Genomic DNA, 25,724 nt, shown 5'->3' on the forward strand with positions numbered 1-25,724 from the left:
ACACCTCTGACCACAATCACACAGGAGGTATTTCAGGAGGGTAAAACTATCCCGGTGGTTTTGCATGAACATGAAGAGGCAGCGTGTAAGTATCCTGAATCATATTTCACATAATGTGCAAAAATAGCGTTCCTGGAATCCACTCTGAAGCGCTAACCCAACAGTGAACCTGAAAGAAAAGATGCACGTTGTGTGTCATGTTTCGGTTGTCAGAGCAAAAATCCAGAGAGGAGATTCAATCAAGCTAAGGCCACATGTTCAGCTTTGGTTCTCAAATCCAGCAGCTGTTACAGAAAGCAGCAGAATTAAAAAAATGTTCAGCTGGTGGTAGGCTACTCATATTTGTCAGGCCCATGCTTTATTCTTAACACATTCTACCAGAACTCCTTAATGGTGTTTGGTGCAGTAAGACCTTCGAATTTGACTACAAATTACCTGCAAAAACTTTCCAAAAACATTGTCATCCGAACAATTCGTAATTTTACAAATATTCCTTATATAAGAGAAAAACTCATGAAGTCCGGCTGCAACAAAGACATTCGTCCCATCTCTGTAAATTGTAGCAGATTCCCCGTCTGCTACAATAAAATCCTACTGTTGGATGTGTTGACTCTTTTGGCCACAGGACATGAAGAATCAAAATGTAAGAGTGAAATCCAATCTGATCCCCACACAGCAGAGAGAGCAGCGCTCTTTTCCAGTTACATTACCTTGCTCTGCTCTGTGGTAAAAAAAAAAGCACCACAGACGAGAATGTTGTGCTGCTAACTGATGTCCCCTTAAAGGATTCCTGGGTATTGAAGTTTCAGACACTTATCTCTCACCGTCATTTGGAACTAAAAACATGCTGAGTTGCCCGGTGATGCTTTAATCCAGAGTCGTGAAATGTCACTCAAAAAAACAGCTAACTTTTTAGAGACATCTTTTGTAATCGAGTCTCGCAACTGTGGCGTAATCAGAATTGTTCTACTTTTTTTAATCATTAATGGTGCAAAAAATATTTAAAAAGTCAAAAGTGATGATGCAAAGTGTGCACTTTACAGCAATACTGTATTAGCATTTTAGGAAATGTTCTTGCTGAGAGTCAGATGAGAAGATTGATACAACTCTCATGTCTGCCCTTTTAATATAACGCTACAGCCAGTAGCTGCTTAGCTTAGCATAAAGACTCACTCCAAAGGTCACAATATCAATAATTTAAAAGAAAAGGGTAAAAATGACACATTGTGATTTTACGAGAGTGTATATGCCAGATTACATGTTAATAATTGGGTTTCAGAGGTACTGGTAGGTAGATTCTGTTACCTTTGTGGGTAGCTGTTTCTGGTCTGTATGCTAAACAAAGCTAACCATCTGCTGGATGTAACCTTATTACCAGACAGATATGAGAGCATTTTACCTTCTCATCTGACGCGTCATGGAAGAACATTTTCCAAGTTGTTGAACCACTGCTTTAACTATGTTTATTTATTGTATATGAATCCATCCATAGAGTGCTGCAGGGATTACGTGTCTTTGTAGAAGTTAGCATCACACTGGTTCCCTCTGGAAAAAAATCCTTACACATTTTTGTCCAGCAAGAAAATCTTTACAAACTACAATCGGCAGAAGTAAAAAGCATTAGGCTATGAACAAACTACACCCCGGTCGCATTCACGTCACCACCACTAAGCTAAAGGCGGACTACTCTTCGGCGTGATAATGTTTCGTAGTCTCATTTAGCCACTTGTTAGCAACCGCCATTTTCAAGCTTGAGGGGTGTTTACTGACGTATGTTATGTCATAGAATAAAATGGCACACATATTTTAAGCTTGTGTCAACCACAGACCTTATTGACTTTGAGACAATGTTGACTAATTTACAGGTTTTAGGACTCATTCCTGCAGCATTAGATACATAACCAGTAAAAGAAAATTTGATGCACTCGCTAACACTTTTTGGCTAACATACTTCAACAAGAGATACGTCTGGGTAGCTGTTAGATCTCACTAGTTCCCAGATATCTCTGAGTTCAATGTTATCATTGCCAAAATGATGAATCATGGGTGCCATCTTTTGTTTAGGTCCAGGTTTAGGTTACTCTTCTCACACTTGGAATTGACAAAAGTGACGAAAACTGCTAAGACGCAGTGCACACAGCTTTGAAGAGACTGAGTAAAAGAATCTCTACTGTATTGCATAAAAGAATGACGCAACACTATTCCTCGTCCTTAAAACTTGTATTCAAGTCAGAATTCTGGCCTATGCTTTCTCTTACACTTATTCTTTGCCACAAATGTGTCCTTGCTCTCCAGCGTTGACTTGCAGATGATTACTGTGTAAAATTGTCTCGTTCTCTTTCAATAGTTTGGATGTCAATGAACTTCCATACTTGGCCTTGTTTTCACACTGAAGAGCTTGAGATGGCAAGGACAAACATGATGTCTCTTGCAAGTAATGTCTGTGGTAAGGGCTCGATCCACACACTTACCACAGCTCTAAAAACAATATACTACTGAACGTTATCAACAGAGCAATACGAACACACTCGATTAGTCGGTCATTCAGCACCAGTTTAATGATTTTCTATAAAGGTAGCAAAACCTACTATGTGTGGACGGATAGAGGGATGGAGGGACAGAGAAAACACCTGTAGGAGAAGCAAGGAGATGGGAGTAAAGAAAGGAGGGAAGGGAGAGGGAAGAAGTGAGAGACAAGCAGACATTACGAAAGACAGCCAAGGACAAATTACAGAAATTGAAAGCAGAAAAGGCTGCGCCTGCACCGTCTGTAAAAGACTCGGCCAAACGCGCTAACTTACAATATAGAGCTTTTGATACTGTCCACAGTAAAATACAGCTACGTGATCTGTGTGTGCACAGAGCTTCTGTTGAGTGGCTTCCTGCTTTCATCCCTGGAAAAGTCCATCCATGATCCAGATGTTTGGATCTCTATTCTGTTTGATGGCAAGCCCACCGCAGCAACAGCAGCATCACTTTAAAGACAACCCGTGTTTTTTTTTCTCGTTTTTTTTTTTTCATGGGTCACTCAGCGTGTGATGTATGTGTGGAGGTAACATATGTGTCAAAGGATCACACATGTACACACTGGCGTTAGTTCGTCTGTTCTGTTTCTCACACATGAAAAGGCAAAGACAGAAAGCTCAGTAACACATGCTATTCCTACAAACAAACAAAGTAAAGGAGCGACATTTGGATTAGAAAGTGCTGGAGATGAGCATTTTAATCAGTAATAATGAAATGTAAAAAATGTGTTGTGTGGATGAATGTTTAATTTAACAAGCTAATTTACACCACAGTGAGATATTTGATCTCCCCTTCTCTCTCTCTCTCTCTCTGTCACACGCTTGCACACAACCTTGAACACAGAAAATACAATACAAAAAACAATACAGTGAAGAAAAGACAAACAATCGAGTTACACATCGCCGCAGAGTTTATGTTGAGCTTCTTTTTTTTTTTTTACTGTGCATTTGACTAAAGGTGGAAATCCAGCATGCGACAGGATTTTAACCTCGCGTTGTGTATTCTGCTTGGCCGATTCTCGTAGCCACGTGACACCACGTGTAGATTATAGAGAGCTCAAGTTATGACGTCACGTCCCGACTAGCTTCTTTAACTCTTGTTCTAACTTGCCTCGTACACATCCATAAAATCCACCCACGCCCTCTTCTAAAGCCACTTTCCTCTTCTGTCTAAAACTGCATTCAACCCTCTTCCTTCATGCATTTGGTCTATGCCAGTCACAACCCCTCGACCCGCCCATGGACAAGCCTCTTTTGTCAAAGTTCTGGAAATTATGGGTAAGGGCGTTAAAATGTTGCTAAAAAAAACAAAACAACGTATTAACTTAACAATGGTATGGATGGACGTCTATTATTTAGACATATAAAGCATACCGTTGAGAGAGCTGTTCAACTGCGGGATTTCTTTCGAGTTTTTCTTATTTCTGGAACAGAACCCGGATATTCCATTTCCATTGAGCTGGTGCTTGTGAGAGCTAGTGGCATGCGACAGAATTCAATTTCACCTTTTGGTGAAACCATGAACAGAGTAACGTGTCCCAAAACTCTGCAACATTTAAGCTAACGCTGAGCTAGCTTGGGCCATTTCTCCAGGTCGTTCTCACATCCCCTGGTAGCAATCGGCGGAGTTATGATCACATTACCAAGTTCAAAGTATTGCGTGATGATGTATTTGCCAAAGAGCTCTGAAAAACAGACTGTAGGATATCGCTAACTCTCACAGACTCCGGTTCATGGAAGTCCCGTCCGTAGTTCACACGCGGTATCATGGGCCTATACGGATAATGTGGACAAGGTGTAAAGCACGACTAATAGAAAATGTTAAAGCTTTTAAAAGTAGCACTTGCAGGGCACAACATTGTCGATATACATCTGAAATATATTACTGCTATATACATTGAGATACATCATAGAGCTGTATTTATTCACACTATACACAGTGATGTGACCTAACTCATTGACAGTCTGTGTGTTTCTAGTAATAACACAGTGATTTGACTTTCTATATTTAGCAATAGCGGTTTTCATTTATTTGACCGAGGTGAGTGTAAGACCGTGAGGGAAGGAATTTAGATGCATTTAACTACTCTCTTCCTCTTTGTCAGCAGAAAAATGAAGATGAAGGAAAAAGTAGAATTATTTTTAATCATCGCCCTCCGAATCAATCTTCACAAAACGCATCTTCAATGACGTGCACAGGTCATTGCCGTACTTATCTTGTGCTTTGCTTCCCCAAGTTTTCAGTCTCATGTCATTTCTCTTTTATCTCATCAGTAATTACAACTGGGAGGCCTCAGGTTTGAACTTGAAAACACACAGCAGTGCTTGCAGCCGCTAGCTGGAGGCGAGTGTATGACTCTGGTGCCCAGGTGGGAGTTTGTCCGTTTGTCTTGTCTCTAGTCTGATCCTCGCTGTTCTACTCAAACCTCAGGTCAAAATGTCATACATTTTTCACTACTGCCATCTGCCACGTCTCTCCCAGCTGAACTGGTTCACTCTCAGAGTTGCTGGCTAAAAGTGCTGTTGAGTCGGAGTTGGTAAGCGGACAGGATGTTTCGTGCCTTCTTAGCTCTTCACCATCTCTCTGTTGGTTTTGCCCCTGCTTTAAGGTTGTATGTGCTTTAATGTAAGGGTCCAACATTATGGGAGTTACTATTAACTTTCTTTTTGAGAGTTAGATGAAAAAATCAATACCAATGTCAGGTCCGTGCGTTTGGCAAAAACTTCACCTGAAACTACAACTTTGCGTTTTTACATTTATTTTTTATGTGTGGATTAAACAAACGAGATACGAGTCAATGTGTGAAATTCAGAAACAGTCATGAGAATGGTGTCAATCTTCTCGTCGAACTCTTGGAAAGACGGCGCAATGCGCATATTTCCCCAGATGTTTTGTTGTAGGTTGTGGCCTCAATCTTTTTTATTAGCAAAGACGAAAGTAAAAAGCACTGAGGTAATGTTAGCAAACATTTTTAGCTCACACTGACAGTTGAATTGAGAAATATCCCCTGCAGCAGATTATTATTATTATACTATACTGTATATTATAATTTCATGAGTGGGATACTTTGGTAAGGGATTTGATAGAATTTGGATTCACCAACCCTACACATGTCTATACTCTCCAATAGAGAAAGAGCAAACAAAGAGTCTCGTTAAGGAGGGAGACATTGTTGGGACACGAAGCAAAGGGTTTATGTACACATTATGTAAAAATGTGAAGGAACATTTAGCACAAAAAAAAACGCCATATAGAGGCTACTAATGGTCTCTGCCGTTTGATCACGGTAATAATACCAAATATACTGCACCATTAATGTGACAATGATGTATTGGTGTTCGCAGTTGTTTCTGTCCAATTTAACCTATTTGTCAGAGCACCAAGCTGGAGGCGAGGAGATGTATAGTCTCGAAGCGCAGTGCTGTGAAATGATTCCCAGCTCCGCTCCGGTCAATAACGTTGCATTTACCCTGCAGCATTATTGAAAACCGCTCTGCAATCAGATTTGTCCACGTACCTAACATGAAACACATCATCTCATAAATACATTTCTTGAGTTGTTTTTTTGTGTGTGTGTGTGTTTTGGAGCGCCTCTGCGCAAGGAAAGACTTTAAAATGTAATCTGCAGTGGTTATTTTCCCATAAAACAATGCTGTCGCTGAGGCGATGATGACTGAACTCACTGTAGGCCAAACCCATCCATTCCGATTTTCTCACGTAGCCTCAAGATTGTGATTTACTCAGATTCAGCCCGCAGTGACAATATCTTATCTGAGTGCCACTTTTCAAATGGCTGCACCTTGGTGAATTAGCCATTGAGGCCACTAATTGCTAATTCTGTCAGTTTAATTAAAGTTCAAAACTACAGCAGTCTCTTTAAACCATCCAAGCATATCTCTGGGTGAAGTCCCTCATGTAAAAAAAAAAATAGCCGTGGGCTGATTGGAGTTTGAACTCTATTTGCTTCTGCTGACTTCCTTCAGCCTAACACTTAGATCAACCAGTGTATTCTGCCGATGTAGCTTAGTTTATTTTAAACATTCCAGGGTCGACTTGTTGAGTTTGGTGTATGTGTGTGTGTGTGTGTGTGTGTGTGTGTGACAAGAATGACAAATAATTGGGGTCTCAAACCGAATAAGACGAATACAATTACCACAAATGTCTCCAGATCTGCTTGCCAATACTGTTTAATTCAGCCCTGTAGGTATATGTATATAACCAACTTGCCACTAGCGAGGCTGACGCTCTATCAGTTCGTAAGGTGAACAGTTGTTTTATCCATTCCCTCCTCTCTTAAAGTGTGCGTACTGTTGCAGCCTTTGAGGATTTCTTTTTGTGCCATTTCAAATTCTAGTGCAACTCTTTAAAGTCGGCACGGCTTTGATTTAAAAAAACTTTGTCGAATAAACAAAGTAAACCTCCAACCTAAAGCCCCCCGTGTAAGACACTCTCGCTGCTAGACAGGTGGATTCAATATTCAACACGGCAGAACTGTATTTGTTTTCCAGGTGTACTCATCTCTCTCTCTCTCTCTCTCTCTCTCTCTCTCTCTCTCTCTCTCTCTCTCTCTCTAATCTGATAGTATTTCTGATCCTGGGCCAGACAGAAACAACTGTTACCCCGAGCCACTTAGAATAACAAGCAGCTTCAGCGGGGCCAGAACCACGGCTCCCGGAGCATGAAACATGGTTGGCATGCGAGGGGATCGTGATTCTGACAGGCGAACATATTGGTCCCATACTGGAGGGCTACGGTTGAAGGATGCCAAGGAGGGGCCTCGGAGGATTTCGTACCTGGGCAAGCACCAAATAAAAACAACTACGGTACACTCTGACTTCACTTTAACTTCAGCTCAAAACTCGCGTTGGTGCAGAGGAAGCTGAAATCCGACACATTTTTCTTGGCATTGTTCTTCTGGTAAAACTATTCATCCGTCAAATTCTTTCCAGAATTGCGGTTTGAGACTGCATGCAAATGTTCCTTCATTTCATTTCTTCAGTTTGGTGCTCCTGTATGATCCTATGGGGCGATAGCACGCATTCAGTATGAAGACAAATTTGAAGGAACCATCATTCCCAGTTTGATCACATTGATATTTCAGGATCCCTTAGACGACGTTGTCCCTCAAAGGCAGCTAAGAACCAATCTAGTTTTTCATACGAGCCGAAACAATGCTACTGCGTCCCAAAGCATTTTCAGACACACCTCTACACCCGAAACCATTTGACAGTGCTTTGTGTGCTTTAGCTAAGAACTTGTACTTAGGGAAACAATGTACGTACTTTAAGAGCACCAAATATTATTTTTTGTTTGTAGGAGAGGTATCATCTCTGGCAGGAGTCCTACTCCATCTTTTGTTCTTGGGTCCTGGGTTTTTTTTCTTGAGGATTCCCCAAACAACAAAAGTATTTGTACACCATATTGAGCCGGGATTGTTGGGAGAGACTAAATACTCAATTGAGTTTATATAAATCCTTGATAGGGAGAATTTAAAAAGCTCTGTATATGTATATTTGTGCATTGCTAGCAAACGATAAAGGCCTTGAGGAGCCATTATCTGTTGTTTTAATATCTTAAACCAATCAAAGTCATCAAGGACTAGTGATCGGGTATCGGTAGGATTTTATCGATACATGTACTCTTATCAATACTCTTTATCGGTTCTTTTTTATTATATTGTGAGAGAAAAAGACAATTAATTAAGAAAACAATCAATATTGCTTTATTATTCTTGTATGTGTACAGAGTCTTTCTTGAGCAGCACTAAAAGAAGTTCCAAAATCTTTCAAATACATTCCCAGCTGAACAATTAGCTAAGCGATTAGCTTTAATATATTAGCCTATTCTAACTCTGTATGGCATCGCTAATGTTACCTGCAGAGGACGAGGATGGACGGCTGCTCGCTAAACAGTAGAAAACTGAGCATTTCTGCAGATTTATGTTCTGCTTGTTTGCCAAATGTTGATGATAAATTGCTTGTATTACCTCCCTTACTTGTGAGGGTTGTATTGCCTATGTGACAACGAGAGTTCTCAGCATCCGCTCGAGTACAATGTAGCCACACTTTGGATCTTTTTGTTCTCTCTGCCATGATGTGTGTCTCACGCTGAGACAAGGTTAGTGACGCTGCTATGTTCCATAGAGATCTCACTCTGTAGCTTATAAAGTACCAATAGCAGAACCTTTAACTTATCGATACTCTGGTATTTTACTAATTTGGAATCGGTTCCTTTTAAGAACCGCGCTTCGGGGGGCATCCCTATCCAGGACACAGTGAAATGTTAGATAGAGTGTCTTAATCTACTTTGTAGTTCTGTGTCAGATGGGAAATTCAAGACAGATTTGATCTAATTTGGGATTTGGTTTGACAGTTCACCACTTGACAAAAGTGGTAGCAAGCATGGTGCGTCTGGAGAATTACGCTGATTTGGAGCTGTAGAGGACTTCACCCATTGATCAATGTTGTTGGTTCAGGAGGAGGAATGAAGACATTACACATCAACCAAGCGCTTTTGGATGTTTTTTTGCCGAATGATATCCAAATTCACACTCCCGCTAGCTGCTAGGCTACAACTTACGAGCTAACACTAGCGCCAACGCAAAGTGCACTTAAGTGAAGATTGGCGGCGTTAGCTTAGCTTAGCACCCCGATACTTTGAAAAAAAAAAGTATATTTGACAGCTAGCAAGATAACCAAACTTGTTTCACTCTGTCTTTTACTGTATTTACTGTGTGCTGGGCACAGGTGTCTTGCTTTGCTTTTTGTGCTTCCAAGTTTCACATTTGTTGCAGGTTTTCCACTAATGTCTTTAAAGAAATCAACAAAATGAACCAAACTATATTAAAAAAATGTTTTGTTTAGGTTTCTTTCCTTGTTCATATATTTTTTAGCTTGCCATTGGTCACAGAAAGGGGGGCTTCAACCTCGGCTGCGTTTAGAGAGGGAAGCCAGCGGGAGATGAAAAGTTTGCCAATTGGAGACTTCTCGCAGCGCTTGGGTCAAACTGATGAGTCACACTGTCTGTGAGTTATTCTTTACTTACAGAAACATGACGTCCAATAGTTCACCTTCTCTTCGCCTGTCCCTATCAAGCAAGCGAGCCAGTTATGTTAGATTTACATGATTATAAAAGGCTTCCCATTGTAAAGCTGATGAATGAATGAGTTTAGCTGGTCGTGGCATCTGGCCTCTTCATCACTTCGTTTTCAGGTTCATCAAGCGGAATGTTGTTTTGTCTCTCTTACACCCAAGAACTAGATAAACTACATGTACGGGGATGGGGGATAAAGACAGATGACATGAGGCTGCTGTCTGTTTAAGTATGTATGTGTTTTCAGTTCTCTTTGTACAGTGGTTGTGCATCTCTGTATGAATCGTGTGTGTTTTCCAACAGAGAGACTAATTAAAAAGGCAGAGAATATGCATGAAACGGCACACGCAGTTTAAAGACGCATCATCAAAAAGACTGTCGGGCCTCTGAACATGCAGTTAGAAATATTCTACCCCTGGCAGAGCAGAGGAAAAAGAAGTGGAAAGTCTACGGACTTGTGGAGGGAAAAAAAGAAATACACAAAGTTTATATCTATTCACACGAGTCCCATTTCTTTTAGGGTAGTTATATCGAAAATAACAGCAGCAGCAGAGGAGACAGTAGCATGAGAAGATGGAGGTCGCCTGCCAGATGATCTGTGCGCCCTCTTAGAGACTCCTTGTTGATTTCTTCCTGGTTGGACGAGCCGCGCGGGGAGACCGAGGCCACCGGGTGGTCGTCGCGGCTGGAGCACATGTCGTACAGGTTTCCGGAGAACTGCATCTTCTTGGATTCCTGTCGGAGGGATTCCCAGACCGCCGCGGCTTCGTCCGGACAGCCGGCCATCGCCACGTTGGCGCAGTCATGGAACTCGTCCCACGACCTGAAGGAAAGAGACGAGAGGTCAGATTCAGATGTGACTTGGTACAAATGACAACAAATGAAGCCAAGACATGTAAGAGACCTAAAACTCAAATGAGGTTATAGAGAGTCAAAGGTTATAGAGAGTCAAAACAGCAGTACAGTAAAAGGCAGAATTCCTGTGTATATGACAAATGGATTTATTGGATGGTGGGAGCCTGTCTACAGACATTAGCCACGCCAACAGTGGTAATTTTACTAATTCACTAATGGCAATTTTCTTTCAGTGCCATCATGAAGTTGTTATTTTTGATTTTGAGTGAAATGTCACCATGACTTTGGTACAGACATTCATGTTCCCCTCAGGATGAATTGTAATAACTTTGGTGATTTCATAACTTCTCATTTATTGCATTCATCAGGTCAAACAAAAACAAGAGCACCATAGTGTTGTTAGTAAGCTCCGAACCACCAGCATGGCTGCAAACTCTTGCTCAAGCCCAACTGTTCAGACATTCCATGCCAGCTAGCAAATGGACGCACCAACCTTGTATGAGGAATGTGCCAAGTTTTTCCCTTTGCTATGGATGTGTGCTATAAATACGATCAAACCACATTTAAATTTCACACCTTAAGCATGACGCAGCCGAGCCAATAATCTCCCGCAGACACATAATTATCCAGACCAGTGAATGCCCCATGATTTTACTAATAAAGATCTAAGCTCGTAAAAAAGCTGATGAAGATGCGGCGACAGTGAAGCATGAGCCCCTTACACTGAGTAAATCTAATTCAATCTATTTGTTTGTTCCTTTGACTTTTCTTTGCAGTTGCCAAGAGACCATCTGCTGATCTCCACTATGCTGAGAGCAAAGGTTGCAGTGCGAGTTAGACTAAAACGAGGGAAAAACGTCATTAGAACAGGTAATGGAAAAGCTGTCATGAACTGGGTGTTTGTTGAACCACTGCTGTGTTATATCCAACCATTTGAAACACTTTCTCTGACCTGAGAAGAGTAATAAGGGGGGGGGGGGACTGGAAAAAAGAAAAGAGCAAAAAGGAGGAGGGAAAGATGATGGAGAGACAGGAGGACGTATTCTTACACAGCTCTTTTTGGATATACATTTTTTTTCAATAAATCACAGCATTAAACTCATCTAAAGCTGAGTCTATCTGACTAATTGGCTGCTAATTCTTCCCCTCATCACGAATGTGTTGGCTAAGTTGTCTCTGAGGAAAAACCGACTGAGTGTTAAGTAGAAGAAGAGAAAAGGAGGGCCGGTGGAGAAAGTAGAAGCAGATGGCTCTGTTCAAAATCAGCCTGACACAAAACACTTGAAGTACTTTACTATGAAAACCATAAACGTCCATATAATTAATATGAACATGCTGCTTTTCCTCTTTCGTAACAGAGGCGCCCTGTGTATGTCATCCACACCCCAGATACCAACACGTTCTCACTCCAAACTCGTCAAATACCGCCGCTTGGTCAGTGAGCCTACACTTCAACACTACACTGACGAAACACCAATACATCATTGTCACATTAATGGTGCAGTATATTTGGTGTTATTACCAAATTATTACGCTCTGACCCCTTTAGCGTCAGGTCTGGATGTGTCATGGTCACGGACGGCAAGCTAGTTTCCACTCATTACATGGATAGTGTCTTTTCAAAATAAACTTCTGTGTTCATAGGAAACATGCAGTCTACAAGAAACGTACAGTTTCCGCTCATTACATAATGTCTCTTTTCTAAATCATCTTATAACATAGGATCACTTAGTTTCTAGGTTTACTTTTGCAATAAAACTACTTTAGGCAACAAAAGTACTTAGTTAGGCCAACGAAAATACCGTGGTTTGGGTTAAAGTAAGGATGTTATTTAGCTTAGTTGAGTACGCTAGTTAAGTAAATAAGTTACTTGGTTTCACACAGGACACGGACAGAACGGTTGAAGGTTTGTTTGACCCTCCCGACCGCTCGCTCTTTATACGACGTCAGTTGCTCTGGTCGTCTAATAACCCGAGGGCCACTGACAAGCGTCAGCTTGGGAATAATAACAGCTTGACAATACATGCTCTATGCTATGACTGCCTTGTCTCGACTCTGATCCTCAAAAATAAGCCTGGCAGAGTCTTTTTTGTTGTCTAACCTGCTGTCAGATAAGGATATCAAATCATTCTGAACAGAAGTCGGTTCGTGTGTTCACGGTGTAGCCTCATGGTAACTGGTCACTTGTTTTTCACTGATTACCTTTTTACAGTACAGAAAGCAGAAAGTAGGCAAGACGAGTACTGATGCCTTCGCTGCCTCTGTCTGTCACATATGCCGCATTCACACGATGTCAAAAAACAACACAAGTGCCTGCTTCAAATGCATAGGTAAGCTAATCACATCTTGGATCTCTTTCAACTAATATCAAACTTCTCATCAAAGACTTTTCCTTTAACCGTGCACGCTTTATTGTCTTTCCATAACACAGCAAATGGCAGCTTTGCACGGCGATTGTTCTAAAGGAAAGTAGTCAAGCGTGTGATACGTCATACCAAAAGGTAAGTTACACAAGGGAAACGAAGATCTAATGTGTCGTTGGTGAGTCCGGCCGCCTCTGAATGGAGCAGTTAATCAGTTTTGATTTATCACTATAGCTGGAGAGGGATTGATCGCCACAATCTAATTCAGACAAATAGGATTAATCACGGTGGGCTTGTTGCAGTCCTGTGTTTTGTTTTGACACCCTGAAGGCTTCATTACTAATCTTAGTGTAGCTGTGATTCTCACCTAAACTGAACTCCCGAATCACGACTCTCACAGCCCCAAACATTAAAAAAATCCTTTAAATAAGTAAGAAGCGACAACTTGTCCTCTTTGTACTGTGTCCATTTTGAGGGCATTTGCTCCTAATTTTAAGTACAGAAATGCAAACACACACACACACACACACACACACACAGACACACACACACACACACACACACACACACACACACTTACAGTACTTTCTATATCCATCTGACATTCACTCTTTGCTATCACATACTGTTCATAAATATAATTTCTCAAAACCCACTTATTCAATATATTGTGTGACTGTGTCGACAAAGCAAGGGAAACACTCTTGAACACTCTAATGCAGCTTTATAAAATTATCAGGCACCACCACCACTGAAGGCCGGGCCTCCCTTGATGACTGGGCGTGTGTGTGCGTGTGTGTGTGTGTCTGGCCTGTGTCCAGGGCTTAAACACCTCAGTGGTCCACCTCCGACTGCCGGAGGAGGGCTCTGCTTACCTGCTGCTGATGCAGAGGAGACATCTGGCTGCCTCCTCTGCATCGGAAAGAGATGGCGTCATGTGCAGCGGGGCAGGGTTTTTGGTGTGTGTGTGTGTGTGTGTGGGGGGGGGGGGGGGGGATCTGCTCAAGTCACAGGTGGTGCAGAGACAGCAAAAACACTACGAGGACACTGACAGACAACCAGCTGCTTTCACAATAATAAAACCTCTTGAGAGTACGTCTGCTCTGCTGCTAACATGCTGCTGCAGACATCCGAAAAACCTCCAAACCCCAGTCCTGAACTTCTTGTTTGATGTTTGTTTCTTTTTTTTTTACTTGAAAACGAATGTACACAGCAATTTGGTCATCAAACAAACAAACATTGAAAAATGTATTGACATTCACACACACAGATATATATATATATATATTGTATATATAAAAGCCAAATTGTGTCAGGAAACTGGAGAAGGCAATGGAGCGAAAGTGTGTAGAGCAGAGAAGAGTGAAGCGCAGCACAAGGTATGTTAGGGAACGCAAGGAAGAAAAGGGAGCTGAGAGTATGTTCAGCTTCAGTGAAGCAGTCTGCAATACTGTGGATGAGAGTGTGTCTGAAAGGAACAGAATAGAGCAGAGTTTTTTCAACTTTGGGGTCAGGGCTCCACTTGGAGTCACATGATGTGTAAATGCAGAATGACTTGACATCTTCACGATTAAATACATATTTGTTAAATGTGTTCTTAACAAAACGTGACACTGCTGTCACTGCGAGCTGTTTACTGTGTTAAACTATTCTTTTACATTTTTGGTGGAAAAAAGGGTGAACGATCAATGACTGCATTACAATTTGGGCCTCCAGCATCATGTATGCCAGGTCCTGTGGCGTGCATGGCCTTGTATAACCATGTTTGTTCTGAAGTGGTTTAAAGAAAAAATGTAACATATTCGATTAACCCTTGGGCCTTTCTTTTTGGGGGATAAAAAACAGAAGATCCTATTAGATGTCGATGCCATTTGGATTGTAATTTTGACAAGTTTGTATGAATTTATCTCTTGTTAAACAAACTATGTTTTATACACATGTTTAATAGTTATTTTGCGACCTTGTCTGAACCTGAGCGTTCGCCACAATCCGGACATTCATACATATTTGATTGAAACGTGTTAAATGTCGCTTGTAAATAACCAACCTGTTAATGGTCTATAGGCTGATATATAGCTGGAGACGACTGATTTACTGTATGACTGTACAGAAGTCAGCAGCCTCACACTCATGCCAACGTTCGCTTTCCATCAGTAGTAACTGTAACAGCATCATTTAGCCATTTACCACCCTGACAGGATATTCAAGAATCTTATGTGCCTCAAATCTCAGTGTGAAAGCCTCAGTTAACCCGCTACACTCAAAGGCTTTGGGTATTTCCCTATTTCCCTCCGCATGTGACAGTGAGTTTCTTTCCCCTGAAAGGCAACTCAGCCTTTGCAATGAAATGATACCGGTCTGGTATATAGCTTGGAGCCACAATGCCGCTCTATCAGGATCATTTTAAGGACATGGAGGGGGGGATCATAGATCAGTTTTTGTATTTACTGTTGTTACCAACTACCCAGAATCTCTTCGGCATAGCGGCAAGTTGCTGTCTACGCGGGATTGTTTTTTTTCACCAAGAGTGGTGAAGGGATGACAGCCGACTGCAAGTGATGCATTGCCGGTCTGAAGTATGAAAAAAAAACACAAAAAGGAATGTGTCAAGAATTAGTAACAACATTGATTATTTTTTTTTTGCACAACACAACACTACTTTCTTTGTCAGATTTGAAAAAAACAAACATAAACAGTTGTTTCCTTAGAGGACAAAGATGTCCCCCTCCTAAAACGTCTATAGAAATACTACATATTAATATTAATGTCTTTCTCATCGTATGTCACTATCAACCGTATCCACTTTCCTCACACCAGTTTTAACCAGTTTGCCCCGAGGTGAGAAAAAAACATATCATTATTATATAATCATTAATCAGTTTAGACTTTCAGAGCACTGCATTTTAAATAATGTACCAAGGTTTCACTGTCATCTTTTATAAGACAGCTTGAGACGTGGATGTAAAAGCAATTCTGTCTGAAACATCACTTATGTGGGTATTTTTTTTTCAAATCCTGCAGAAATCTCATAAAGCCTTGTGACTATTTTGTCAAAGTAAATAAATACCGCGGCCTCTCAGCTCCGGCGGATTGCTTGAATTGAAAAGCAGCAAAGAAATGAAAAGAATTCAGCTATTCTTGAAGAAGAGTTTGACGAGCTTTTATATTAAAAGCCTCATGCTTCAGCTGCAGTGGCCTTCATCAGGGTTACCGTGTTGACGTGCTTCAAGAAGGCTTCTTTCACCTTGTTGAGGAAAAAAGTTCTATTTTCCGCCAACACAAGACTTGATCTATATTTTGCAACTGTGGTATCTCGGCAGCAGGTTCAAGCTGTAAATTAATATTTCTGTTAAACAACCTATTTCATGTTTTTAAGGATCAATACTATTATATGTGACAGACTTTTTTGTTTAAATAAAAAAGGTTAATATAATTTCTAAATCTATGACCAAAAAGAGATGGTCGCATCTTGGGAATATTATGCCGTCTTTGTGTGGCAGCAGTTTAAACCGTAACCGCTACATGCTAAATGAGCTGTATAGAGCTGAAAGGGACTTTAAAGTGAGACAGGCATAGGAATAGAGACGCTGCAATGAGATGCAATGAAAGCCTGAATGGCCTTCTCTAAATCTGTGGAGGATAAGAATTTGAAAGCAAATAGAGAGGCTGCGGTGGAAGGAGGCTGAGTGAAAGAAAACTAAACCTTGGAAGAGAGAGCATAACACACGTTTTATATGTTCTGTAGCTTAAGAATTCATAAGAGAGTACGTCATGCTAATTATGACAATTTCAGACAAATGTCTAACGGGATAAAAAAAGGACATTTTGGACGGACATGGATGTAAACTGCAACATGACTCATTTGCAGAGGCATACAACCATGAGGCAGTACTTCTAATTCCTTTATTTGTTCACTTAAAGAGGGCCAGTGTCTAGCATTTTTGCGGATCTAATAGCAGAAATAGAATATAATATTCAATACGGTGAGCGGTGTTTCCACGGCTTTGCACTCGGCGGCTCACGTTACTGCAGTCTTGGAGAGGGAGGAGTGAGTGGAGGGGTATTCAGTTGGTAGGAAAGCACAACCCCACCCTTAGATGCCGCTACACACTATCCCTTCAAATATTTAGTTATACTATCTGTCATTTTCACTTCCCAAATAGTGTTTCAAAGTTTTCTCCAAACTGTCAGGAATACAGTTCTGGGGGGGGAAAATACTAAAACTTTTATGTATTATTATTTTACATTTTTAAAAAAATATTACTGGCATCCATTTATAATATAGGCTTCCAACAATGTGGCAGATTTCAATTTTATTCTAGTGAGTTCACAACCTGGCAACCCAAGCCTTCTTCTTCTTATATATGAATACATATTAGCGGCTTAATGCTATTATTCAAAGTGATTTTAACATGAATAAACGTATTACCGATAACCCTTTAGAACTTTTCCTTAATAAAGCGGTACCTATTTTTCATCTGAACGTCCCCTGCTCCTTTCAAAGCTGCAGCAAAAAGGTTACTGTTTAATTCTATTGTGCCTAGTAACTCTGTATCTTTAGCCCCAAATATTTCCTTTTCACCTAACCTCCTCCGGATCCACGGTGAATGATTGCAACTGCATAAAGCCCATTGTGAATATGAGGAATAAAAGCAGTGCCACACTCCTGGGAGAGCTCTGACAATGGAGCAGCCTTGGCCTAGATGCAAATCATAGCCTCTTATTCAGACTACACTGTAGCATGCATGTGTGTGTGCGTGCATGTGTGTGTGTGTGCACGTGTGTGTGTGCGTGCTTGCCGATCTTCAGAGGGGAGAGCCATGCTACCTCCTCATTAGGTGGCTCTGATAAAAGCGCTAAAACCATGTTCCTGGATGGAGAGAGGGAAAAGGCTAAAAAAACAGAGTGTAGGGATGGAGAGAGGTGAGAGAAGACAAGAGGGAGGGAAAGAGAGAGTGAACAAAGAGGAGGAGGAAATAGAGGGATGAGAGAGAGAGAGAGAGAGAGAGAGAGGGGGGAAAATACGAGAACGAGAGAGTGAGGCGAGGACACAGAGAGTGTAGATTGGGGAGAAGAGTGTATGCGGACATGAGGATTGTGTGTGAGGGCTCTTATGTCCCTGCATTAGGCAACACTCACACTAAGGTGGCTGGGTTGCAGGATTAGTAGTTTAATTGGTACCTCAAGGAATAGAGGACATTCAACAACAGTGGAGTGGTACCATGGGTGAGCTGCAGGGCCATGGTGACACACACACACACACACACTTATTATTATTATTATTACTATAATTAGTTACAGGGACCCTTAAATTATTATTATATGATAAAAATAAACTGAATTATAAACCTGACAAAAGAAACAGCAGGTCACTATGACATGCTATTTAACTAAAGCATGTTAGTTTACATGTTGGCAGCACTATAGAATGTTAAATTAACTACGAAATGAAAAATATCATTAGCTGTGACTTTAAAATAATGTTCTATGATCCATAATGAATATCAAATTCGTAAGGTGCACGACAATACCGTACAAACAAATGATAATTGTCAATCTTAATACGACGTTGGTACACCGGTACAACCCGACCCTCATTTTGATCAACAGTCAATGTTAAGACCAAACTCTGTGACTAAGTATTTGCAAATCACAATGCTCTCCAATGAATACACACCGATACACACGTCATTGTCGTATGGATGAAAAAGGAGACGCAGAAAAACTGATGGTCGGATGGTGGAAGAGCTTCGGAAACACATTGAACGAGCTAAATATTTCACCAAAAGCCAAAAATGTCCGTCTCATGGTGGCGTTGGAGAAAGGGGATCACCTAAGTCATGAGGATACATCCTCTGTGTGGGAGGGACAACCTGACAACACTTCCAGTCCATCAGTGGTGGAAGAAGAATCCAGATGTTTAAGTATTAACGCCACAGTGTAGAAATACTCCGTTGCAAGTAAAAGTCCTGCATTCAAAATTTGATTTCAGTAAAAGTACAAAAGAATTATCATTAAAATATACTTTAAGTACAGTACCATAATTAAAAGTGCTCATCATGCAGAATGACCAATTTCAGAAAAATTTGCAAATTATAAAGTTGGACCTAATTCTAATAACTTTATATTCTGCTGGGTAGCTTGTGAACTTCACAAAAGCATCAATAAAGTCTAAACTTAACATGTATTTATTGATTATACTTGGTACTAATAATCTGATCCTGCAAAATGACTAAATTTATCAAATAAATGTAGTGGAGAACAAAGTGTAATAGTTACTTCTGAATTGTAGCAGAGTAGAAGTATAAAGCAGCAGAAAATGGAAATACTACAAATACGTGCAAGTACCTCATAATTGTACTTAATTAAGAACACTGCATGAGTGAATATACCTAGCTACTTTCCACCGCTGAAATCCCTCCAATTGTTGAGATATTTCACTGTGAAGACTTTGACCTACGGTTCATCCATAGGGGACCATGAGCGTAAATTCACAGCAGCAATCCAAACAGCAATCCACTCAATGATTGTAGAGATATTTCAGTCTGGACCAAAGTGGTGAACCAACTGACCGACACTACCGTCCCAAGAGCCACGCTGTCAGGCAGCAAGGTTGAAATAGGAGAGAAGCAACTAGGAGAGGAGAGTCCAGAGAGTTTAGTAGAGCCTGAGCCAAGAAAAGATAAGATGCTTTATTGTTATTGCGTGTGAAACACAATGAAATCTGGTTTTGTCAGCAAATATCAAAAGATGCTGCGAGGAGAGGCTCGCGCATGCACACATCCTCACGGGACGATATATTCAGGATGACTCCATTTGGTTTTCCACAAGGACTGTGATGTCACACTTTGTAGATCTCAATGAAAATGTGTCTCGAACAAAAAAAAGGGAAACCCTCCGTGGATCCCCTGAGGTCTCACACGGCGAGCTCAGCGACAACACTTTCCTGTGAACTACTTAATGTCTGTGAGCCGTCTTATATAGAGCATGAATGCTGCCGCTGCGTGATGGCGCACTTCAGATTGCGCAAGCTTCATTCATAATGCAGTGAGAAAAAGAGTGCTAGTCACAATTCCATTTATATCACGTTAAATGACTACTTAACCTGTCAGCTCTTGCAGCGTGGCAACTTTATTTGAATGTAATAACTACTTTGACCTCTTTGGTTGACCTCTGCTGTTCCCAGCATGTGTTGACAGTCTGCTGGGAGGATTCTGCTAATTTAACTCAACAGAAACACTGCTCTCAGATCAGCAGACCTAATCTGAGTCCCTTCGCCCATTAACGGCTCCCATCCCTGGTCGAGAGGATACGACTCCTCTGGAAGATGGATGACAGAGGTATGTATAAATAGAGATGTGAGCGGAGATGAGAGAGAGAGAGAGAGGGAGGTATGATGGATTGATACAGGATATAGAGAAATGGAGTGGTGAGAGAACGAAAAAGTGGGGGTAAAAGAGAGAAGGGAAGTGAAGGATGCTCTGCATCTTTTATCAGCGTCATCAGGCCTCCAGCCCAAACAATGAGAGGCTAAAAAGAGAGCTGCAGAGTGGAGATATGCTGGGAAGAAGAGAGGAGGCAGAGTTGTTTGGGTGTGAAGTGTTTTCTGAGAAATCAGTTCATCAATGGTGGAGTTTTGTTTTTTTAGCCTGTCTTATTTGATCAAAAATGTAATTACCAAAGAAATGACCAGACACTTCTATTTGATCAATTCCTTCCTTCCGTGACTAATGTGATGGTTCAAAAGCTCATCTCTTTAAAGGAAAAGTTCTTCATTTTGGGGAAATGTTTTTTCGCTTTCTAGCCGAGAGTTACTGTAGATGAGAGGACTGATCTCACTTTCATGTCTGTGTTAAAGTTACTGTGAGGAACTTTTAACTGCTTATGAAACAGTCTCAGTTTAATACTGACGCCTCTATATGACCTACATAAGTAAACGAGACCATCAGCGAGATGATTGTTATAGTTATTCTTCATGCATGTCATCGGTGTCACCGGGTCGGATTCAGCGCAAAATCAAATTAAATCATTACAGGTTCACTGTAGCTACGGCAAAGCTCTGCTCCGCCTCCGACCAGGAGCAGAGCTTTGCCTCACTATTACTACTCCGCCGGTCCACACTGGGGGTTAACACCAACACCGTGCTGCAGGAGACCTGGGCCGTGTTGCTGGGCCGTATCTGGGCCCACTGGCAGGACTGAGCAGGTCAGACTGTCGGACTCTGCTGCAGTAAAAAGAAAGTTTTTCTCAAAGAAAACCACTTTCGTCCACAGGGACCGCCAAAGGCAACACAAAATCAAAGTTGCTCAGAAGAAGAAGCTTGAACTTAAACTTTACTCCAATTATCATATATACACAGATACATGAGATTTGTTCTCTGCATTTCACCCATGTTAGACATTTTTAGGAGCAGTAAGCTGCTGTGAAGCGCCCAGGGGGGGGGGGGGGGGGGGGGGGGGGGGCAATTTAATTATAAAGCTACTGACAGCAGCAGCAGCATTTACCTTTAAATTCCAACAATCACACAGGCCTATCCGTGATTTGAGCGCTGCCAACGTTACTTCGTGGCTCCTTATGACAGCTAACACCTGGAGGAACTCTTCCTTTCTATAATGCAGGACAAACATAGCAGTGAGTGTACAGGAGCTGCAGACAACTCAGCAGGTGTTGAAGACAACATGAACAAATAAGAGACGACTAGTGCAAATCAGTGCTGTCGTTTGAAGCCAGCTAGCTTGTACTATATAAGTAGAATACTAACTCAACACCTCGATGGGACTGACCAGATGTGGACAGGCGTCATAAATTGTTTACAGCACATAACCAACAATGTGTAGCAGGGGAGATGTTGAATGCTCTGTGACATGTGACATGCTCCACTCTATAGAGCACCACGGATGTGGACAGCGCGTCCCAGCAACACCGGCTCTCAAATGTCACCGCTGTCGTGGGAAACACCTACCAGGAACCCCAGTCGCTGTTTCCACTTTTGAGAAATGGAAAAATATGAGCAACAGCTACCGCATCATAACAGTTTATCTTCTCTTACATTACAATGGCAGAGGTTAACATTGACTCAGAAAGGTGCCGTCTGCCGCATTTTTTTTTTAACATCGGTGTCAATTAAATGTCATACCTTTGTATACAATAAATGATAAACCCAACAAGATAAACGCGCGCTTTCTCCTTCAACTTCAACCGACACCTGGCAGAGTTGTGGCAATCTAGCAGTCAAACTGCATAACTCGCAGTAATCACTGTTTGTGTTTGTCAAAGACTCAATATCCCTTTCATATAACCCCAGTCAGTAAATCATTTTTCATTTTATCATTGTGAAAGCCACATCACGAGGGGAATTCTTAATGGCAAACGGAAATTTAGTTTGCAGCAGCGGAGGGAGAAATGAAAGAAATATCACAGTCTTGATGTCAGTTTGGTGCACCAGAATCTTCAACATCATGCTGTTGATGACACAGAACTTAGAACAGGACAAATATCCCTTATGCTGTATATATATATATTATACAGTATATATTGTCCACTGTGCAGAGTTCTCCATCCTTTACACCAGCCTCACAGAGCCGTCGACATGACCGGAGACTGTTAGTCTGCGTTACAAATGGTGCTCGTGGATTGACTGAATCGCTGGAGTACCTCCTTGAAGCTACTATGAGGAACTTTCATTTTGTGTTGATTTTGGCAGACCTGTGGACAAAAGCGGTAGTGTTTCCGAAAACACTTTGTAGCCGAAGGAGGAACTGCCAATGCCGGGCGCTCAGCTTTCCTCCTCCTGCCAGAGCTACAACTTTGGTCGAAGGCGGCACTATGGCCGGATCTGGGCCTGTCCGCAGAGGGCTGGTCATTGTATGAGCTAATGATCTCAGCCGTGTTCTTATTTATTTAGGTAATAACACTGAAGAGGATCATTTAAAGCATGTGTAAAAGTTACACATGTACATTGCACACAGGTTATACACACCACTAGCCCATTCTAACAGACATGACACTTTCATGCAACGTTTCAAACTGTCTAAGGCAAACTTACTCATGTGTCTATGGTAATGTCATCATTTATTAATGTTCACACACAGCTATCTTAGGAAATATTATTCTTATAACTGCATGTGAACAGGTCATGGGTAAGTCCAGGGAGGGATTAGAGGGACAAGGCTTCGATCTGTGGGATTCTACAGATGTACGTGCCCTATTGATATCAGATAGCACACTGACTGAGGAATTGCAAAATGCTTGTCTAAACTTTTCTTTCCAAAAGCCTCGCATACTCACAGAATCACAGAATGTGCACTGCTTTTCCCCAGCGAGCGGCTGTTGTTGTTTTCAAAACCCTCTAACCTAGTGTCACTAAATACACCAAATACACACTGATACTGACATATCTGCTCTGAGGGGATTCAAAATGCATTTTAAAATACTGAAACTCGGCAAGCTTCCTATTTAACTTGACTTGGTGATATGTGATTTATAGAGGAAATAAACCACCACTGTTTTCAGCTGAAAACCATTGTATGTGAGTATTTAGTAGTGTTGTTGATGGAACCTTGACATTTTAGTCCAAAGTATTTTAGGTCGACATATTGTGAAGACTGCCCTGGTTGAAACCCGGCTATTGCAAATTTAATTTTGCAGTTGGCTGATCCGGAGCCAGGTGACGTAAACCATTGGCGATTACCTTCCAAGTGCTTCTCATGTTCTGTAACTGTAGCATGACATCATGGTGGAATTAAAGAAAAGAAAAGTCTTCCGATGTGATCGTAATGCTACACTGGTTACCAAAAATGAGCCGACAATAGACGCGTCGTAGCCCCCCTCCCAGCCCTGCCCGTGTACTTCTTTCACTTTCTAGAGGCATTTTTTTAGTTTGGGGCATTTGAGCCCAAACTCAAGTTTCTCAAGTGATTACACCAACCTGCAGATGGAGTGGATCTCGTGCGTGTCCTCGTCCTTGCGGGCGCTGTCGGCGAGACTGTCTCCCAGCGCCATCAGACACTGAGCGAAACCCTTATAGATGGAGTGACACCTTCTGGCCGACGACGCGGCAACAGGGCACGGGCTGAGCACTGGAGAACACACACAAAACAATACACACAGACACAGAGTAAAGATTAATTCAAGTTCAACACGCTGTGGAACATGCACTGGGAAATCAATCCGAGCAGAAATACCAATGCAGCAGTTGACAATAAATAATATTTCTGTTACTCTTTGTTAATGGCTGAGGCTGTTGGAGTGCAATGTATGTGTGCATGTAAAAAGAGGGGAAAAAAGAGCATCCGTCCAGTGACACTGTTGCCTGTGCAGCCTTTTGTTTCAATGATGGACTGAGAGGTTGAGTATATATCATCCGTCATACACGAGGAGCTACAGACAGCTGTGTGTCCTTTCCCCCTCTCGCTCATTCGGCGTTTGAAGTCCGCTGCTGATCGATGGCTCACATCAAAGACGAGAGCTGTCGAGGCTCGTTGACCAGGAAATGGAGATGCAACAGAGGAGAAATGCATTTATTCATCCTCACTGATCCGATTCTGTTTGGAGCAACAACACACACAATCGTGTTTGAATGCAGCCAGGACCTGACCACCTTGACACAGCTCACGTTCACTGACACCTTTGATGACTCAACAAGCTGTTGAAGCCAAAAGCAACACAGATGAGAGCTGTGAGGTTGAATCACAACGTGTCCGAAAAAATCTAGTAGATCAATGTATCCATTGCTGATAAAGGAATATGTATTACTGCAGCTTTGACTTTTAAAATGTAAACGCAGTACCTCTAAACTTTAAACTGCAGATCATCTTGTAGAAAAAGGAACCAACCAGGAGCCACAACAACATAGCTGTCAGGTGTCAACCTCCTCAGGTTATCAGCATGGATTGTCAAGACAGTTGCTGACAGAGAACAAGCACGGAAAAAAAGAAGTAGCGCTGCTTACTGTCAGTTCTAAGGAACAAAGATTAGGGTAGGGACTGGAGGACAGAATTTCATATACGAAATGCATTTCAGGGGCATGTCAGGAAGTAACGAAGGTTACAAACACCTACGCTGTTATGTGTTTTGTTTCTTCAGAATGCTGGTGAAGATAGTTTCTGATTTGAGGTCAACTGTCCTGATGAAATGTACCCTGCATCTACAAAAAGTCTACATACATTCATTTTGCAGAGGGTGAAAACCAAAAGATGAGTATAATTAGAGGCCCATTCAGGAAACCTAAACTAAAACACACACACACACACACACCCGAGAACCCAGTCTCACAAGTCGTTTACTCTGTACATATAGCTATTTACAGCATCTCACCAAAGCCCAAAGCTGTTTGTTGAGTCAGACTTGAGGAGGAGAAATCTCATCCAGAGAGATGCATATCTGGTTGATGTATTTTAAAATAATTATCAGCAATCATTCAATCGTTTTGCCGTTGTACCATCGTTTATAGGGGATTGAAAAGACAGGGAAGTAAGCTTCGTTGTACACACTGCAGAGACCTAGAGCTCATGTGGGACGTGGGCACCGCTGTTTGATTAGGCTGATCCTTTCATGTCTTTTAAAGCAGCAGCAGCAGCAAATGAATGCGAATCAGAAGCCTGAGAAGACTTTGAGTAGCGGATAAGTGTCATGGAAACAGAAGATGCAATTAATCACCATCAAAGGCTTTTCCATTTTCCCCATCTTTTCAATTTTCCAATCTTCCTAGTTCCAGACCTTTCAGTCGCCAACCACGATTCCAGATGTCTCATTGATTCGAATAGGTCTGGCGTTGACTTAAACTTAATGCCAGAGACCTCACATTATGTCCCATGCGTGATTAAGTTTGGGCAACAAAAGCACTTTGGTTGAGGTTAGGGAAAGGTTGTGATTTTGGTAAACACGACG

General features: G+C 41.6%; 1 protein-coding gene across 1 annotated transcript in view; it reads right to left on the reverse strand.

The window, feature by feature from the left end:
- Positions 1–10,143: 10,143 nt before the first annotated feature.
- Positions 10,144–25,724, reverse strand: part of nrn1la (neuritin 1-like a) — a gene marked incomplete at both ends in the record, with an annotated part of 58,907 nt that continues 43,326 nt past the window's right edge. The window contains 2 exons of the mRNA XM_079163759.1: positions 10,144–10,441; positions 23,764–23,914. Of these exons, the coding sequence (XP_079019885.1) occupies positions 10,144–10,441; positions 23,764–23,914 (449 nt within the window). The remainder of the gene's footprint in view (positions 10,442–23,763; positions 23,915–25,724) is intronic.

The sequence above is a fragment of the Pholis gunnellus genome, assembly GCF_910591455.1.
Source record: "Pholis gunnellus genome assembly, chromosome: 7".
Taxonomy (NCBI): Eukaryota; Metazoa; Chordata; class Actinopteri; order Perciformes; family Pholidae; genus Pholis; species Pholis gunnellus.